Raw genomic sequence first — 20208 nt, forward strand, 5'->3', positions numbered from 1 at the left:
CGCCGCCGTGCCGGCGGGTGTCCCGGGTCCCGCCCGCCACGCCCGGCTCCAGCCGCCATCCGCCCCTCCCCCGGCGAGCGGGCGCGTCAGGCGGGGGCGCCGCGGTTCCGGGGCGCATGAAGGCGGAAGCCGCAGGCGGAGGCCGCCGCCGCCGCTCTCGGTAAGTGGTGAGGGGGAGGGGGCGGCGCCGGGCTGAGCCGAGCTGACTCTGGAGGAAGGGGCGCGGGGGGGCCGGGCGCGGGCTGGGGGGCCGCCTCGTCCCAGCCCCGCGGGGTACGTGGGGTGAGCGAGCCGGGGGTGCGGGTCGGGCCCGAAGGCGGTGTCGGCAGGGAAAGGGAAAGCAAAAGCAGAGCTGTGCTTGAACTGTCCTTCACTCCGCCGTCACACGGCTGGGGGAGAATCAAAGCGAAATGTGAGCTCTGGGTAGCATCTCCTGCAGAGAAAACTGCGCGTTCTGTTTTCCTGGCGTTCAAATATGTGAGTGACAGGGGGAAATAACAGCCAAACAACGCAGGTCCTTGCAGGAAAGAAACAAGCAAACATGGTGAGCAGTGCAAATGAATTCCTGTTTAAAACAGAAAGCAGAACTGGAATGTGTTGAAAGTGCCCTCTGCTCTCCACCCGGTCACTTAATTGTATTTGGCACAGAACTAATTACTTCTTTAACGTTTTTTCTTCCGTGTACTTTAGGTAATTAAAAATGCATGATGTGACTAAAGTAGTTGAACAAAGCAGCCTTGCCAGCTCGCTCGAGAGTCCCAGAGCACGTACCATCGGCTAACTGATAAGCTGTGTTTTGGCATAGTAACTATGCCTGGTTCTATGGAAGGTTGACAGATCTCTGTACATGTAGAGCTAAACATTGAGGACCACACTCCATCCTCAGACTGGAGAAAGCTGAAGCCTTAACGTAGGTTTGAGGATGGGAAGGTATGTGCTGTCTAAACATAGCTGTTCCTCCTCCAAACACAAAGGCAGCTCTGTCCAAACCAGAAAGTAGAGAGAAGGAAATGTTGAAGTCTCTGGAGAAAGCATTGTATTGAGATTGTTATCTCATTGTATGAGATAGCACTGTATTGAATTTGTTTCCCTTACTGCAACTTCCATTCTGTAGTTATTAGGGCCACAGGCCACCTCCCAAAAATACCCATCAGAAGACTTCACAGCTCCATGAATTTGGGCAGGCTATAAGAAAGACATGATCAGTTTGTGAGTAATGCAAAATCATAGAAAATATTCAAGTTAGGCAGCTCTTTAGGTTATCCTGCTTTTGGGGGGGAAAAAAAAAATCTTTTAAAATATTTGTGTGCCTAAATATGGCGAGATTTCATGGAAGTTTTGCCATATCTATGTTAAATAAGATGTATTTCTAAGGCACACTGAGACAAAAACATTGTAAAAGGCAGCATGGGTGGGAAAAAAACCCCAAACTTTTGTTTCTGAAAGGAATGAATACCAACATTTGTGAGACAGCATCATTTGCAGAAGCTGTTTCCCAAATCACACCTTTAGGTTCCCTCCCACACTTCAAATATACTACTAATGCTAGAAACTGAACATGACTCAGAAATTCAGCTTGGAGGGATGTGCTTGCATGTCTGCATTGGTGACTTAGAGAAGATGGCGTGTGTAGACCTAGCAAAAACGTAACTCCCATCGCTGAGTGCTCAGAACTAAATCAGACGCCATGTGGTTCCAGGTACCATTGTTTCTTTTTGTGAGGACCTTAGGCTAAAGGAATTGTTTGGGTTATCTCCCCTACTTGTAGAAGGTTCCCTAAGTTAAAAGGTACTTGAGGAAGATATATATTTTTTTCGCACAGTTGTGACTGCACAAAGGGATAATTCTGAAAGAAGCCTGCTGCACAAAGCTTGCTTTTCTTTCATACCTCCTCTCTTTCAATTTTCTTCAAAAGCCATGCAGCTAACTTAACTCTGTCTACACAAAATGGTATATTCACATTCTTACATAGCAAACTTGCAAGTGCCCATTGCAAATCATGGTATAGTTGGTAAATCATTCCAGTATTTGCACTCTAGTTATGCTGAACAATAGTTTTGCTTTTCAGTTTACATTGTTTGTGGCATTACATCTGTTTTCTCAGCTATTTTGGCAGGCACCCAGCTGCCTCCCCACTCTACACGCTCCCTGACTAGTTGATTTATTTGTTTGCATGCCCTCTGCCCTGTTGAATTCTGGTACCCCGCCAGGTTCTGCCTATTCACATTTGCAACCCCTGAGAGTCAGCATAACTAGCATTTTGTTCTAGTCTTGTATCTTGCTGTCTCATATCAGGCTGTCAGCTGAAGGCTGGCTTAGAGCCTAATTCTTCCTACTCCCTTGGGAGACATGGAGGTGTGGGAAGCCTTAGGGCATGGCTGTTACATTCCCTTCGATGTACAAGATGAAGATGAAAGGGCAGATCCCATAAACTGCAGGAACAGAATTCAGACAGGATAAAAAAGAAAACAAGCCTGCTGGTCAAGCACTCAGTTTTCCATATATCACAAAGGATGTATATTCTGCACTTGACTAGACACAGCTACCAGCATCCCGACCTCGTTTTTAAGTTCTCTCTGCTTTGAGCAGGAGACTGGCCTAGAGACCTCCCAAGGTTCTCTCCAGCCTGAATTATCCCACAGTTCTAAGAAAGTGTTGGACCCCCACCAGGCTTGAACCACCTGTCCATATGGCAGCAAGCTAAACAGCATTAGGATACCCGACACCACCAAGTTCTAGTTTATTTTGGGCACAGCTGATGCAGAAGAAAATATCATGATCTGCGTAAGATACCTCCTCATATACAGAGATGTAACTGACAGCCAGAAGCAATTTGATACAAAAATGTCTTGAGTTTCCATAGGAACTAACTTGGTTACTCCCCCTCCTGTAACCAAGCTCTCAGAACAGCCCACCACCCCCAGCACACACTGGTAGGCATCACTGTGCAACTTGGATGCTAGTCACAGAATCCAGGGCTCTATTGTACCACGCAATATCAATAATAGGTTTCAACACACTGAATCATCAACAGTCTGTTTAAAGCATGTGATCACTGCATATCTCAGCAAAGTGTAAAGGCTGAATATACCTATACTGACATCAGGATGTACCCAGGACATGCCCAGACCCAGCTGCTGGAAGGTACAACACAGATTATTTTGTAGGGAAGCAGGACTTTGTTCTCAGTCTCAGGAAGCATATACTGTAAGCTGATAAATTGCCACTCCTCAGGTTGGTCTTCAGTGGAGCAGTACACAAACATCTTGGTGTTAAAGTCCCATACCACACCTATTTTTGCATACCTTTAATTTTCCCTTTCCCTATTCTAGTTGAGCTACCCCACTCCTATACCCTGTGTTCTTAAACAGATGAAGTTTTTCAGTGAGCACAAGAGCAAGCCAGCATCCCAGTCTCACCATTTTGCTATTTGAATGATCAAGCTACAATGTCAACTCTTCCTGTCCCACTGCCAAGTTCCTCCCTCATAGGCTGCATACCTTTAGCGTAAAGGCAAGTATTGTCATTGATCAGGAAGAGGATTTTGTTAAAACACCAAGCCACAGTTCTTTTCATACATTGATAAACAGTTACTTTAGTTGAATAATTATTTTTTTTTTCCATACAAGTGTTCTGCAGAAACATTCTGTGATAATGAAGATTGAATACAAGATGATCACAGAGCTATCAGCAAGCCTCTAAAATATTTAGCTTCCAGTGCACCCACAGCTTGTTTCAGGAGATAACCAATAATAAAATGAACTTTGAACATAGTATAGGAAATACTCATTTCCTTCAGATGCTTCCTCTGTCTCTATGGTTGCAAGACACAGATGCTTTCTCATGGTTTCTAAATAGAATCCAGGCACAAAATAGAGAAAATTTCAGCCTATTGAATAAGAGCATTTGTGTTGTGCTAGATAGCTCTGAAGATTTTGAGTTTAGTTTTTTTGGGGGGTGACTGTATTTATTCTTATATCTTCTTGATGTGAAGTGACCAAGCAGAATGTGTCTTCCCACATTAGCATTGTCTGTACAAGTGCACATGCAATTACTGACCTCATATACCTCTTTTCTCTTTATGCACTAGATATTCAGTTGTAGTACCCCAATATTACTCAGTCCACTAACCACTAACTTTGAAAGATGAATACAAAACAACCTATCTGTAGGACTTTATGCAGCCAGCTAAGAAAGTCCCTAGGCTGATTTTATCTACAGTTTTAAGGCGCTTAGAACAAGAGTTAGAACAGGACTTGCCTTCCCTTGTTTCTGGAGACAGAATCCCACAGCATGTGAGAAGACGTTTTTTGTTGTTGCTGCTGTTAAAGAATTCATCTCTTCCACTTGAAGGTCAGTCCTGCAGTTCTCAGCTCCTGAATCACACAGTTAACAGCTGCCCAACATCAATAAGGAAAAAGGAAAAAAAGACAAAATACTAAATTTCTCGGAACGTTACTCAGTCATGGACCGAGTTTCTCAGTAAGAAAAGTAGAACAGAAATGCCACAAGAACATTCTGCTCTCAAGAAGCTGATGCTAGAGAGACCCACAACAGAAGAGACTCAGCTGCATGGTTCAAGGGACTGTAATGGCAAGGAAAGGCCTGCCTACAGCTCCTTCACTGACAAGGGTGGATATGCTAGCCTGTGAAAATGGCTTACAAGACAACAAAGTTCATGCATGGTCAGGAAGGAAAAATAGTAAATAGAAGGTTTTCTGCAGCATGCAGGAAATTGAACAAGTCTGTTCTGTACTTTCATTCACAGCTGTACCCTTTGTACTACATTTAGCCCTTTTATTCCTCCCTCTACAGGGAAGACTGAGCAAAATGCAGATTTGAGATGGGGTTAGATAATGTACAGTTACAGTAAAGCCCCTTGTCATTTTTAAGATTGACAGATGCTGACAAGGTACAAGAATTCCTAGATATATTAGCAGTGATTCCCTGCACCCAGCTGGTACACTGCACATGGAATAGCACACTTCCACTGCTGGGCTATCAGATTGTAGGCAGTAAGAAAGGCACAAGACACACTAGAGAAAAACTGCAGTTAGACCACATAGCCTGCAAAGCAAGACACTGTTGTGCTAACGTGATACCCCTCTGTAGCAACTTTGTAGTCTATATTTAACACAGTAGAGACATACATAACATTATCAATTAACCAAGAGCACTGCACTTAGTTCAGAAAACCACAACACCAACCCAATTTTCCCCTACCCTCACCCAAGCAACCACTTTCTACAGCCATACCCACCCAATCCCAGCTGTATAAGCTGCCTCTTATACAGCTGAGGGCACTCAGTATATCAGCTAAGTGATTCCTTCTGCTCATCCCCCACTCACTGTTCAATGGCAAGTAGGCAACAATCCATGGAAATAATGTAATATATATTAATATATATTAATATATAATTAAGCTACTTCTCCAACACATGCCTTTGCTAAAATTTGTTGTGCAGAAGCAACATCCAGTTTAACTGTAGCACATCACACTTCTTTTCTTCTCTAGCCTCAGTTCCACCTACAACTGACACACACTTAGTCTGCATCAAAGGTCATGTTGTCTTCTCTACCCAACAAAAGTCTAACAATTCAGAAAACAGCTCATTTATTACATGTACGTCTGCTTTTTGTTGCAATTATTTCACTCTTTAGAGGCTCACTTTGATACAACTCCCTAATTTGTTGAAAAGGTACATTTTTTTTTTAGCATTAATCACATTAAAACACATCAGCTCTGTGTCATGTGGTTTGTTTGAATTTGTTCCTCATTTGGACAGTATCTTAGCCTAATTTGTTTTTGCTGTATTTATTCTCTTAGTGAATTTCTGATCAACACCTAGTAATGCTCACTCCTTCACTTGCCTTTTCTTTTAATATTATCTGCCTTGCCTCAATCTATCACTCGTATTTCCCAGGAGCAAATAAAATGATACAGTAATGTTTTGTCTGCTTCAAAGGCAGTCATCTTATTTCTAGGAAAAACATCTACCTGTCATGAAAAAGAATCCATTATTCATCTCTTCAGCTGATGATGGATAGCTTCCCTGTATAATCGACCTGAATGTGCTTCCTAGAAGGCAGTCCCATCAGGGCTTTCTTCTGAGCTCGTTGCCCTGGTTTTGCTGGCAAAGAGCAGACAGCCATTAATACATTTGCAATTTTTTTCCATCCCACCCAGGAAGCAGTGGCACCTAGCTTCCTTTTGTTTTGGACAGCATGAGGTGACTTCCTTAGGCAGTGCAATAACTGTTTCCATATTTCTTAGTGCCATCCAGACAGCTTCTTCCTCACTGACCACACACAGAATACCTTGCAGTACTTTGGGAGATTCCTAACATGGCATTCCCTGTCTATGGCTGGTACAATTAGCAGTGGTTTCATCTCTTCACTGGTTGTTTGGATTTGTTCTGCTTTTGCTTTTCTGACTGCTGATGGTTCCTTGTGACTGTCCCTCACACCACTAAGCTATTTCCCAGAGCCACTGGAGGAGAGGCTGTTATTACTGTGCCTTAAGCAGCCATGTCAGCTAAGGCATTTCCTTTTGCTAATGTGTTTTTTTGAGTGTCTGCTCTGACAACCAGGCATAGCCCATCAGATCTAACTGCTGCAACTTCTCACATTCTTCAAAGACAATAGAAAGGGTAAATTACAGGATGCTAACAAAGGAATTAGCAGATTTTGAGAGCTTAACTACGGGCATGAAACAATAACTTCCAGCTAGCTTTTTACAGGCATTTCCCCATATGCTGTAAGGATCTTCCTGTAGCGTCAGTGGCAGCAGTACAAAGATGTATGGGATAGCCCTCTACAGTGCCTACACCAAAGGAAATATCCCCTCTGCAGAGACCCACAGTGAAGTCAGAAGGTGTTGTACATGCTAGCTTGAAGTCAGCACAGTAAAGAAGCTCGCTGCAAAGCCTGTAGTCTCAGATGGTATTGTTTAGACTGGAAATGTGCTCAGCTAAGGAAGATAAAGCGAAAAACAGGAGAGAATAAAGCTTTGAGATTCTATGGTAAAATATCAAGCAAAAGACCGAAGGTGCAGGTTTGTTTTTTACAACAAAGTTATTTGAGGATATTAGGCAATGTGGAATTTGGGAAAAATTGTGAGAGATCTGCTGTTTGTTACAGACATCATAGAAATGCAAAGGAAACAAGGGGTTTGGCAATAGGTTGGGAAGTGAAAATATGTGTACATCCCCACATGCAGCATACTTTTGGACTGGAAAACCAGGAGTCAAAAAATCGTTAGCAATGCCATGTTTTGCCAGGTTGACATGCTGATATATCCCTGCCTATTTTCCATATCATTTGGGATAATTTCTCTTGGGTAGAATTGTTGTTGATGGTTCTCCTTTGACTGTAGAGTTGGTTTGATTTATTTACTGTGATAGATGAGTCAGAGGACCGTTTGTAAGCAAAAGACACAAACCTTTGCTGATTCTGTTGTCTCACAGATTTCATTCTGCTGCAGCTTTTGGCTGAACATTTCTGCCTGGGATGGCGGAGGATCAGGAGCTGACTCAGCCACACAAAGCTCAACTCGAGTCCTCCCTTCAGCAGCGCACCAGCAACACATACCGCAGTGCGGAGCACTCTCAGGCTTTGCTCAGTGGCTTGGTATCTCTCCGAGACAGCAGCATCCTCTTTGATGTAGTTCTTGTAGTGGAAGAGAAACCTATTGAGGCTCATCGGATACTGCTAGCTGCATCTTGTGACTATTTCAGGTATGCTTTCAGCACAGCAGTAACAAGCATGTGTATGAGCGTAAAGCAGCGTTGCAACTTCCAAATCTTCTGTTAGCACATTCCTCACGCTGCCTCCTGATGTAGAATTAGATCCACAAGGTAGAGCTGAATGGGTTTCAGAATGCTACGAATGGCTTTATTCAGCCTTCTGTTATGTGTCTGTAGAAATAAAGCTCCTGTTAGTGCACTGTGAGCTTACCTCCACTGCATTCACAGCCTTGTAGGTATGTAAAGGGGAGAAGATAACTCACTCTATTTTTGTGAACAAATAAATCCGAAGGCAGTCCAGACAAATCTGGAAGAACTGCTCTAGCTTAAAAAACTCAAGTTCCTGTTTTTCTCTTCCCCCATCCCTGGAGTATCTGCCTTCACCCACTGCCTATCCCTATGTACTGAGTCTGTATTTAAATCCTTCCACTGTGAATAACACCTTTCAGGTATTCCCCACTGTTTTCCTTCAGAATGAGAGGTATTCCTTTCTTAGGTCCTGAAAGTCTGTGCTTTTTGTATCATCGGCTTAGAAAAGAGGTAATCCCAAAGAAGTATCTGACTAGGATTTATCTTTTTGAATATTTTGTTATGTTCTCAGGATAGCATAAGATAAGCAAACTGAATACAGTTTTTTTTTACAGAGGAATGTTTGCAGGAGGACTGAGAGAGATGGAACAAGAAGAAGTTCATATTCATGGAATCTCCTACAATGCAATGTGTAAAATCTTGAATTTCATTTATACTTCTGAGCTGGAACTCAGTGTCAGCAGTGTACAGGAAACCTTAGCTGCAGCCTGTCAGCTCCAGGTGAGGTGCTGGGAGGTATGATGAAAAAGAAACAAGAAACAAAAGAATGAAAGAAACAGAAAACATGGCTGGAGGGCTAGGGAGTGAAACAGAGCATGATTCCATTGAAAAGAATTTCTTTGGGATACAGTAACCATTGGAAGGGCTGGAACAATGAACCAGTGCTTGCATGTCTGATCTGTGCTATGGTTTCATCATCATTTTGTCTAAAAGATTATTTTATGAAGCACTCACTTTCACTGATCAGCATATAAAAGCTTCCCTAGAATAGAATACTGCTCACCTCTGATAAAGGACAAGGTGTGCTCCTCAGAAACCATTGTGCTGCTTAAACCTGCCAAGATCTACCCCAGATTGAGTCCACAGGCACATAACCTTACCTGATCTCATCACTGCCACCATGGTTTCTGCACAAAGTGCCTTTTGCTTTCAAGGCAGTTCTTTTTCTCTAATTTTCCCTGCAGCTAATTGCTACTAGCCTTAAACTTTCTGGGTGCTTTGGGTGGCTACACACTTAGCACCGGTTAGTGGAGGGACTCTTGATCAGTTGTTACTTTGCCAGGTGTCCTCATGCCAGATGCAACTTCAGATAGTACTCAGAAGACAATACTAAATGCTAATGTTCTCAAATGGCTTTTTATGTACTTGAGTGATGCAGATATTTTTGTTATAGTTACAATCTGCGATATAGCGTGTCTGTAGTGCACTGAGAGAGCAACTGAGGGAGCAGCTGTCGCCATGTCCTTCCTGCCTTTTGTTTCCATGACTGCCTCCCAGGCAGCCTTCATCTCTCATGTTAACAAATGAGGCAGCCTGGCTGTTCAGTATCCCATGTGCCCCAGAAGATGCATTGCTGCTACACGAGAAGCAAAACTCAAAGGCTTGCAGTATAGTGTGGCTAGAAGATCTGGGTTATATTCATCTGCATACCCAAGTTGAGTTGTGATTTTTCTCTGGAAAAAGGTGAACACGGCAATCAGATTGTGAGAAGAGCAATTTTCTTGTCAACAACTTTTTTACAGTTTTTGGAAGCTTCCAAAGCTTGGAAGTTCTATGCTTCTGTCACCTGTATCTTGGAACGTAAGGCAAATGGTGTATGAAATAAAAGATTTCTCTCTCTTGCAGATTCCAGAAGTCATTAAGTTCTGTTGTGATTTTCTAATGTCCTGGGTAGATGAAGAGAACATCCTGGATGTATACAAACTAGCTGACCATTATGACTTGAGACATTTGAGCGATCAGCTGGACTCCTACATTTTGAAGAACTTTGCAGCTTTCTCAAGGACACAAGCATACCGCCAGCTACCCCTGCAGAAGGTCTACTCCCTGCTCAGTAGCAACCGTTTGGAGGTTAACTATGAATTTGAAGTTTATGATGGTGCACTTTTTTATCATTATTCTCCAGAGCAACTGGAGACAGATCAGGTCTCCCTGATGGAGCCCCTTAAGCTACTTGAGACAGTTCGATTTCCTCTGATGGAACCCCAGATCCTGCAAAGGCTTCATGACAAATTAAGTCCATGTCCTTTAAAAGATACAGTCGCAGACGCATTAATGTACCACAAGAATGAATGTCTTCAGCCAATGCTCCAGAGCTCCCAGACACAGCTGAGATCAGAGTTCCAGTGTGTAGTGGGATTTGGAGGGATGCATTCTACTCCATCCATTGTTCTCAGTGATCAAGCCAAGTATCTGAACCCCCTGTTGGGAGAGTGGAGGCACTTTACAGCTGCACTAGCCCCCAGAATGTCCAACCAGGGGATTGCTGTTCTCAATAATTTTGTATATTTAATTGGCGGAGACAACAATGTAAGTGGTTTTCGAGCAGAGTCGAGGTGTTGGAGGTAAGATAAGGATAATCCTGCTACTATTCTCATTTCCACCCCATTGCCCATCTCTGAGTCAGTAAGCCTTTAGTGCAGTCTATATGCTTGCTGGCAAAAAAGATAGGAACCTCTCACTGAAAGAAATAATGAGAAATAAGGAAATTAGCATCATAGCAACAGAAAGCTTCCAGCAATGCCACTCCTGACTGCGTAGAAACAGCTGCTTATTCAGGAGTATTACAGCCTTCTCTTCTTTGTTGGAGGGAGTGAAGTATTAAAGGTGTGGAAATGGTAATGAACTAGAATTTTCCAGAATCCTAGACTGTCTAAGTGCTCTTGAAATGAGATTTTCCAAAAGTCCTCTGTGTGCAGTTCTCATCCCTGTGCAAAGGGATTTAGCCACCAGAAAGGATTTGTTAGTAAAATGCTGCTATTAGTTAATTACTGAGAAAATGCATGCACAGTAGCAGCATTCCAGGGCTGTCTTCAGTTCTGTGCCAGAAAAAAATGCACTGGAGAAAGGAACAGTTTTAGATCTTGATGCCCATTACATTGCAAAAACAGATATAAACCCTTTTGATTTTATAATGTAATCATCTTATCTTTACTAATTACAGTGGAATTGCCCTGATTTCATGCCACGCACATCTTCCCTTCACCATCAGCTGTCACTGTAACTACAATTTCCAGATTGGATAGATCCCTATATCTGAAAATTAATCATGAGGCTTACTTGAAGCAGCACATATGTTGGAAAAAAAGAGTCAAAGAAGCCACGAAATGCTTATGCACTCTCTTGATGTCTTGAAGATCCAGATTCAGTCTGTGCTACTGTTAGAATGTTTTACCTTGTAGAATGGCTTTATGCTAACAGATTTTGATGCATAATCTGAAGGCACGTATAAGACAATAGAAAACCTAGGCTTTTATAGCATGATTGTATCAGCTGAAATACATCTTCTAAAAATAGACAAGAAGAACTTTGCTAATAATAAGATGCTGACAAGGCTGTATTTCACTCCACTTACAGCTGAATTTAATTTCAACCAAAGACAGTACAATAACCCCATGTGTGGTGCTGTCTTGTATTCCAGCAATGATTCTGTGGGTGTATGAATCACTTCCTTTGATCCCATTCTTTTATAAGGTATGACCCACGACACAACAAATGGTTCCAGATCCAGTCCCTACAGCAAGAGCATGCTGACCTCAGTGTTTGTGTTGTGGACAATTATATATACGCCGTCGCAGGCCGAGATTACCATGAAGACCTGAGAGAAGTGGAGAGGTATGATCCTAAAAGCAACACTTGGGAATATGTGACACCTCTGAAGAAGGAGGTAAGGAGTGCGTTAGCCACACGCACTGATACAGTTCCCCAGTTCCTAATTTCATCTTTTTAGGTGCTTTTCTCATGCATAGCTTTCATTTTGCTGATACTCACATGGGAAGCTACTTCTGCATTTGAGATAAACATACCAGTAAAGAATAATAATAATGTTGAACTTTAATTTTGAGGTTTAATGCTTATTTTTCTTGTTTTCTCCCTGTTTTCCCCTGCACCTCTGTTGTATTAATCCTTAAAACCATTTCAAATTGAACATGTAAGTCAGGGAAGTCCCCATTCCTCCTGGGGTAGGTAAACCATGAGTAGTATAAGCTTCTTATCTACAGTCCTGATAAGCATGCTTTATTCCCAATTAGAAGAAATCATCAAATACTAGGAAGATACTATAGGATCACAAAATGGCTCAGGTTCAAGGGATCTTAAAGATCATCTAGTTCCAACACCCCCTGCCATGGGCAGGCTTGCCAACCACTAAATCAGGCACTAGATCAGATACTAGATCAGGTTGCCCAGACCCTATCCAGCCTCCAGGGATGGAGCATTCACAACTTCTCTGAGTATGCTGTTCCAGTGCCTCACCACCCTCTGAGTGAGGGTACATCAGTTTCTGTATACTATTTAGCTCATGGACTTCCAAGTAGGCAAGGGAGAAAAGTAACTATATGGATGAGTTTCTAATAAAGAAATAGTAAGAAATGACAACCCAGTGCAGTTCTGGAAGTTTTGGAAATTCTGGGGTAATTAATTTAGAAATTCACACTTTCAACATAATCACCTTGAAAGGAGTTGTCTGTAAAAAAAATAGAAAATCCTTTCAAATGTTAATATCTGTATAACTCATGAAGAATGTCACTTCTTTAATGTCTATTCCATACTTTGAAGCTGGGAGAAATACATAAACACAGACCTCCAACTCTTGCTTTCCCACGTGGTGATGCAGGTATATGCACACGCTGGAGCAGCACTGGATGGGAAGATGTATATTACCTGTGGGAGGAGAGGAGAAGATTATCTGAAGGAGCTGCAATGTTACGATCCAAAGACTGACCGCTGGGAAGTTTTAGCAGATGGTCCAGAGAGACGTGCTTGGCATGGGATGGCTGCACTGCTGGGAAAGCTCTATGTGATTGGAGGAAGCAACAATGATTCTGGATACAGAAGGGATGTTCACCAGGTGAGAGCTTATCATACCTATGTCCTGGAAGAGTCTGTTTCTTATAGATGCTTTCACACTGATGTCTTTCTCCTCCTAAGTACGCAAGTAAAACTCTCTAGCATCAGCTCTCTTCCACTTAATTGCAGAACTTGCCATGATTTATTTGCTGCTGTCTTGAATGCACTGTCTAAGCATTAAAGCTCTAGCATTTGAGATTCATGTAAATTTTAAAATATCTTTGCTGAATGACATTCACTCCCATGAATAAAGCCCCTAACTAGCACATCAGCTGAGTTTCCTTTAATTGCCTTCTCATATGCATTTTTTCCTAAGTTAAGAACCTTGGAATTAGCAGTGTACAATTGCAGGACAGGATTTGTTAAGGATACGTTGGAAAGCACAATGAATGGATTGGATGGCAATTGTATAATGCAATAAAATATACAGTACCTGATGGGCAGTGATGAATGGAGAATTTTCTTGTGTCTTACTCTGACTTCTATAACTGCTAAAGACGTGAAAAAAGACAAAAAAAAAAAGTAATTGCTTTGTTGAAGCCAATGAAGATAGCAAAATTCAAGCTGAAGTTTGAGTTACAAAAAGATGCTTACAAATAAGTGGAGTTAGTAGAGTAGCTACCCACTGCAATCTAAAACTTTCCAGCACACGGTGCAGAGATGGTTAGCAGGTTTGTCATGTTTGTGTGATGCAGCACATTGTTCCTATTGCAAACAGGTGTGCTGTGTCTGAGCTCATATTAACATGTCCCCATCTCACACTTCTGTATCTGTTTTTTTGAATGACATACAGCTGCTAGCACAACAGCTGGGTCAGACATTGTGACTGAGTTATATGGCAAATATGCACAGTTCTACTGAGCATTGTACTTCTACTGCATGAGAAGCGTGCTCTGTGTTATCAGTGCCCATTGAAGGACTGGTGGTATGGTGTGGCTGCATGAGTAGTTTGCCATCCAGCCAGGCTCTGTCACTAAGATCCAAGTTCAATTTTGGCTAATCTATTTTTTACCTTATACAGGTTGCCTGCTACAGGCCAAGCACTGATCAGTGGACAAATGTATGTCCACTTCCTGCAGGACATGGAGAGCCAGGTATCGCTGTCTTAGACAACAGGATCTACGTCCTGGGAGGCAGATCCCACAACAGAGGAATCCGCATGGACTATGTCCACATTTATGATGCAGAGAGAGACTGTTGGGAGGACGGACCCCAGTTGGAGGATGATATTTCTGGGATGGCTGCCTGTGTCCTCACCTTGCCCAGGGCTATTTTAATGGAAACAGAGAAATGGTTCTCAGAATGGCATGCAGACCGCATGAAGTATCACCTTGACCTTCCATCAGAAGTTATGAGCGTATCAGACTGGGAAGAATTTGACAATTCAAGTGAAGATTAAAAAATTTAGTATTTATTTTTTGCCAGTAGTTGAGGAAATTAAGTCTTGAAAGAAAAAAAAAAAAGAAAAAAACATAAAGATTTTATATGTCTTTCTTATATCCATAAATATGTATTTAAAAGTTTGAAAAATGAGTGTTCTGCACAAAATGACATTCGCTGTTATTATCTGCTCATCTGCAAGTGTTTTGCACAAAATGCCACTACCAGTCAGTATCTGCTCACCTGCCAGAAAGCAGAATTTTTAAAGTAACCACAGAACTGCCATTTCCCCCCAGATAAAGTAGAGAGGTTAATTTCCTTTGGAGGAGACTTCTCTCAACTTCCAGCGTGGACAGAAAAAGAAAAAAAAAAAAAAAAGGCACAGAAAGCTCAGCTTGACTGGCTTCTTTCCTTCCAGCTTTTAATGTGAAATAGCTCTTTGAGTTTAGGGAGATTTTATTTTTTCTGGTAATAAAACCTTCTAGCAAGCCTAACATGGGAAGGTAAGAACTAGCACCTCCCTCCTGTGCCAGGCGTCAGCCTGATCGTTTCTAGCCAGACTGAACATACAGAAGCAGGAACAGTAGAAGAAATCTGAATCTTCATCTCATCTGGGCATGCAGCCATGCTCATAGCTGGGTTAGAGTCTGTGAACTGACATCCATTCCCGAATTTCTGTACTACAGGTGCTGACAACACAGCAGAAAGATTTCTAGAAACAGCTCTTTGTACAGAATATGGCAATCTCATCATTCAACTGTCAGACACATTTGTTCACAATCATAAATTAATTAATAAATCTTTGTCAGAACGTTTTTTTCTTTTTAACTACTGTGACAGTTTTATTAACCATGATGTGGAATCTAAAATACGGAGAGCTCAATTAGATCCATGTTACTACATTATTATCAGTGAAGATACACCAGCTTGGGAATGGGCCGATTTTTTATTCGCTCTTGTAATATACACTTTACAAAAGGATAAAGAGAGAAGAAATGGGTTTGCCTCAGATGAGGGAAGTAATAAGCAGATAACAAGCAGTAGTGAAGAAGCCACTCATCCAAGACCCTATGGTAGCTGAACTAATGACAGGAAAATAACAGAATCACCACAGCTCAAAAAGATAAAACATAGAAAAGCCTTTGCTTAAGAAGCTTAAATGATTCACTTCTGAATGCCATTTTGATTTTGCTTGACATTAGTTTAGAAGCTGATTTAAAGTCCAAACCATTGTGATATGTGGACATAGGCTCCTTCCCTCCTGGAGGGGCAGGGACTAATGGGTGCCACATGAAAATCATGAGCCAAAAGCCTTTAAAACTTCTAGCAGTAGCAGGGCTGCAGGAGGAAGGGTGAAACCAAAGCGATGCTCAGTAATCATCACATGACAAATAATCGTTGGCCTGCTACTTCAGAGAAACGTTCTCCCATCTCTTGATTTCGAAATGGATTTCACTGACTCCACATGAGTACAGTGGGCTTCTGGAAAAGGTTTAGAAGGATTTGAATGGCTTTTCTTTTTTCCCAGCTGGGGAGTCAGATTGTTTTTCTTCAGCACTGTCAGTTTTTACCTCAATGTTGGACCCTTTGCCAATTGGCAAATAAAGCAGAAGACCTGACAAAGCAGGAAACCCTATACGTGAGCTTCCTCAGAAAATCCATTTTGATAATAAAGTCTGTTATGCTGCAATACAGGAGCCTGGGGTGTATTCATCTTTAGCCCACAGAGCTATTTTGAACTTGTAAGAATTCAGTGCAGCTCTCACATGTAATGACAAATCTGAGGTTGACAGCACAAAAACACTCCTTCCAGACTGCAGGCATTGCAGTGGCAATCTGTTGTGCCTGCACACTGACCAAGTGATTCCACACTCCTAGTGATCCAAGCCACACTGTAGATCCAGGTGTTCCAACTAACCCTGGCAATTAGCACACATCTGACTGCACTGCTTGCAGCGTGTTTCACATTTTAACTAGCATGTCTTAACAGACCAGTGATAAGCAGTGTATTTCAAGGGAAAATGGTTGTTAGCCTCTTCCATGACAATTAAAAATGGGATCATTCTTTGTCTGGCTTATTTTCCTTTTCCTATGTATTCCACTAGAGGGCATTACTTACTATTTTAATTAAACTGGGCTTAAATTATGTAGGGGAATGCAAGATGTAATTATTAAGCTAAAGAAATGTCATGAGGAAACTCACACTTCTATTTTTCCCAGCCTTTTCCTATCACTCCTCCAGAGTTTGGATACTGATCTCTAGATAGTCAGGAGATCCATTTTTCTACTTCATCAGCATATGCAATTTAGTGACTGTTATTTATTAAATAACAGTTGGATGCTGTGCAAAGCAAATCAGTACACAGCTTAGAAGGCAGTTATGACGAAACAACCTGTCCTTAAAACACATTATATACCTTAGGAATGTTGTATTTTTTATTTTTTTTTTTCCATTTTTTAAGCTGCCAGCATTATACATCCACATTACATGAACCAATTCTATAAGCAGATCTGCATTTTGATTTGGTAAAAACAAATCTTCATTTGCTTTCACTCCCAACATTTCATCTGAGCACAATATGACAGTTAAAAGGTACCATATGCACTATTGTAACTGCATGCATTTTGTTTTAGTGAAAAAACAAGCACGTTTCCTTTAGGTCAAACCATCCTAATCATTTAGCAGCTGCATGGTCTGGTCCAGCATTCTCCTTTTCAAGCCAACACCCAGGCTAACAATAATCAAATCACTTTGCTCTAAAATTATGTCTAAAACATATGAAGAGCTTTGTTGTTCTTGCTCAGTGCAGTTACCCACACAAAGAAACTGCAGGAGGGATTACAGATTGATATGCTGAGGTGTGAATTATCATCAATCTATTAAGGCTGAAGCTTCAGGAACTTCTTTAGCACACCTAAACTTTGTGTTCACTCAAGGAAAACATGCTCTCATGGGGGTTTTAGGCTGATTCTGATTTTTGATATTTTTTCTCTTTTTGATTAAAAAATCCTCTAGTCTCCTAGATATGTCAGCCTCGTACCTTGCAGTAAGAAGCATCACATTGTAGCACAAGGCACTGCAGACAGTTGAATGATGAACTAAGAAAAGTTGACATTACTTCTGGTCTGTAAGATATGAGCCAAACAGCTCTTCAGAACAGTGTGACCACAATTCTAAAGCTTTAACAGCCGATGCACTAGGAAGCCCAGAAGAATAACAACTTTGTTTCTTAATAATCTATTTTCCTCTTTCCTGCCAGCCAGAGGTAAAGCTATAGAGGAATATTTACTAGATTTGTAATTAGTGGACTTGTATCCTGAAGTATTTTAGGCTTCCTTATTTGCACAAGTGATTATAATTGCCTCAGGTTTTGTTTCTAAGTGCTTTCACTACTGTATTTGTTTTCCAGCTGCCTACCTCTAAATCCAACACATCCTTTCCCACTTCCTCCTCATTTCAATTAGGATTGTTAATTTTGTCTTGGAAGCATACCCAGTTCTTCATTTAAAAGAAAGAAGGATTCTCATTCTAAACCTTTGATACAAGGTTACTCCCGCTTACACAGGAATGAGCCACGGAGGGGGGCTTTTGGCAAAAAGAGGAAGAAGCAGCTGGGCACGGGGTAAGAGGGACAGCACTTACACGAGGCAATATTCTGCCAGCTGAGTTTCTATTTTATTAGCAGCTGATGCTCTTCAAGAGATCCCTATTTCATCAGTTGCACTGCAGCAAATATTTGGCAGAATATTCCGAGGACAGAAGCTGCCAATGCATAACACAAAGAGCACAAACTCATTCATATACAATAAAAAGGTAAAGTGGCACTGTAAAACAGCCCTAAAAATCCATACATCTCTCCACTCTTCATGAGACAGACTAGGAAGCTGCTGCCTAGTCTTATTTGATAATGGTAACAAGCTTGAATATATCATCTTTTTCTCTTAGTGTAAGTAGAAGATGGGGCGTTTTACCTAGCTGATTTCACTTAATTCAACCACAGTTATTGAAACTGAAAGGGGAATGACCTGAAGGATGCACACAGCCTCCACAAGCTCAAGTCAGAACAGATAATTGTGGCAGTTCCTTTCAAACTGAAAACCCTTCTGTGCTTAGTGTCTTTTCGGGAAGGGAAGGTGGCTGGTTGTGCTGGTTCCTCAGTCACCACTCGAGCCCTCTGTAGCACTGCACTGAAACTGGTTTATAATCAAGTGCTATTTATTCCTGACATGTTTCCACTCTTTAGAGATAGTTGTGCTATTTACATGAAATGGAGGCAGGATAATTACATATTTGACTTACATTTGATTTTTATCATGCTATAACAATAATTATAATTCAATAAAATGCAGCACGAATTTTTATTTCCTTTTCATATACTACGTATTACTGATTCTGCTGCTAGCTTGTGGCTCTTGTAATTATTTTTAAACATTATCTGGCTTGTTATTTCAAGTACTGTCTTGTAGTTTGGCCACAGCTGCACAGAAAATGACTCAAACCTATTCAAATAACAAACAGAAATATAACAACCTTCATAATCTATTGTAACCTGTTTACCGGTGCTTAAAAATGACTCTCATTGGCAGATAAAAGTACTTCAACTAGAAGGAATTGATCAATGATATGCCTATTAGGTAAGTTTCCCTAAAAGAAGTTTGCATGGGTGTGAATTTTCAGATGGAACTATTCATCTCTGGCCCTATTGTTTTACTTGTGTTGCTCTGCCTGATTAAACAGCTGTTGTTTTCCACCCAGGAGATGGCTGTACTTGGCAGCTGGTGAAGCGATACCCACACATGTATTCAGGACCAAGTTTAAGATCCTTCTGTATTAGTGATGCCACAAGATTTTCCTGAATAGTTTTTGCTAAAACATAAGAATCTGAGCGAGGTGAGGCTTCCATTTTTGTTATCTGAACTCAATGCTTGGAGAGAGAGAGCCCACACCGATACAAACACCTCAGTTGGCACTGTCTATCAACATAGGAAATAAAGCAAAAAACCAACCGTGCTATGAGCGAGCTTTTGGAATAAACAGCATGAAGGGAAGATGGCAAAGCTGGAGTTGAGCCTGCACAGCAACCGGGCTGGGCAGGTTGCGAGAGTCACCTCCAATCTGCTTCTCCATTTGAAACCTCACTTACTTCACTCGGCTCTGCTTCACACTGACAGCCTCAAAAGCAAAACAAGAAGAGAAACAAAATCAAATGAAATCACAGAGCTGACCTAAAAAATCAGCAAAGTGTTTGTGAAGGTATCTCTAGCACGTCTGGGGAATCGGTGCTGTTCACTTTGTCGTGTCCTTACCTGGGGCAGCCGAGCACGGCGATACCACCGAGAGCTGCCTGAAATCAGCCCTGCTGCCGGGACTCGTGCTGCTGCTCCGGCTCACCGCAGCACCCAGCGCTGCCAGGCCCCGCTCAGCCCTTCTTTCCTCCTCAGCCATCACCTCAAAGGGCTTCGACCTCCTCATGCGGGAACAACGTGAAAAAGAGGTGAAACTCAAAACGCGCAGGAAAGCATCACCAAAAATCCTCAGAGGAGGCAACGTGGGCGCCAAGTGCCCGCGGGCAGGGAGCTCAGCGAGCCGCGAGGGGCGAGAGGCCAGGGATGCACGAGAGCGGCCCTACGAAGATGGAGGCGCATCAGCAGCTCCCCTCGCACACCTCCAGCCCGGCAGCAGGCGGCCTTTCTGGACCGCTCCCCTGCCGCCTCCCCGCTCTCCTCACGCCGCCGCGGGCCGCAGCGCGCATGCGCGGGGCGGTGTCTCCGGAGGGCTCTCACCGCCCTGCGCCGCCGCCATTTTGGTGCTCGGCTCCGAGAGGGGTGGGAACCCGTAGAAGAAAGCGGGAGCCCGGCGCTTCGCCCCTCCCGTTTCTCTCTCATCCGGCGCCGAGACACCGTAGCGGGATATCCTCGCCACCTT

General features: G+C 42.3%; 1 protein-coding gene and 1 long non-coding RNA gene across 5 annotated transcripts; one reads left to right on the forward strand and one right to left on the reverse strand.

The window, feature by feature from the left end:
- The first annotated feature begins 75 nt into the window (after window positions 1–75).
- KLHL22 (kelch like family member 22) lies at window positions 76–15110 on the forward strand. 4 transcript variants are annotated; one of them, XM_042828758.1, is made up of 8 exons: window positions 96–160; window positions 691–930; window positions 7467–7736; window positions 8390–8555; window positions 9681–10399; window positions 11529–11721; window positions 12670–12903; window positions 13924–15110. In XM_042828758.1, exons 3-8 carry the CDS (start codon window positions 7510–7512, stop codon window positions 14299–14301), a joined length of 1917 nt encoding a protein of 638 aa, XP_042684692.1. In that variant the 5' UTR covers window positions 96–160; window positions 691–930; window positions 7467–7509; the 3' UTR covers window positions 14302–15110. The 4 variants fall into 4 exon arrangements, with proteins under 4 accessions (XP_042684691.1, XP_042684692.1, XP_042684693.1 ...); XM_042828759.1 differs by having other exon boundaries at window positions 7484–7736; XM_042828757.1 differs by lacking the exon at window positions 691–930 and having other exon boundaries at window positions 76–160; window positions 7484–7736.
- LOC122165592 lies at window positions 13170–19969 on the reverse strand. The gene is made up of 3 exons (XR_006170553.1): window positions 19590–19969; window positions 19290–19455; window positions 13170–13393 (listed from the first exon to the last, which is right to left on the reverse strand). It is a non-coding gene; the product is annotated as an uncharacterized LOC122165592 (long non-coding RNA).
- Window positions 19970–20208: the final 239 nt, after the last annotated feature.

Source organism: Centrocercus urophasianus, unplaced genomic scaffold (assembly GCF_019232065.1).
Source record: "Centrocercus urophasianus isolate 14NV4802_14NV808 unplaced genomic scaffold, USGS_Curo_1.0 seq_30, whole genome shotgun sequence".
NCBI classification, from domain to species: Eukaryota; Metazoa; Chordata; class Aves; order Galliformes; family Phasianidae; genus Centrocercus; species Centrocercus urophasianus.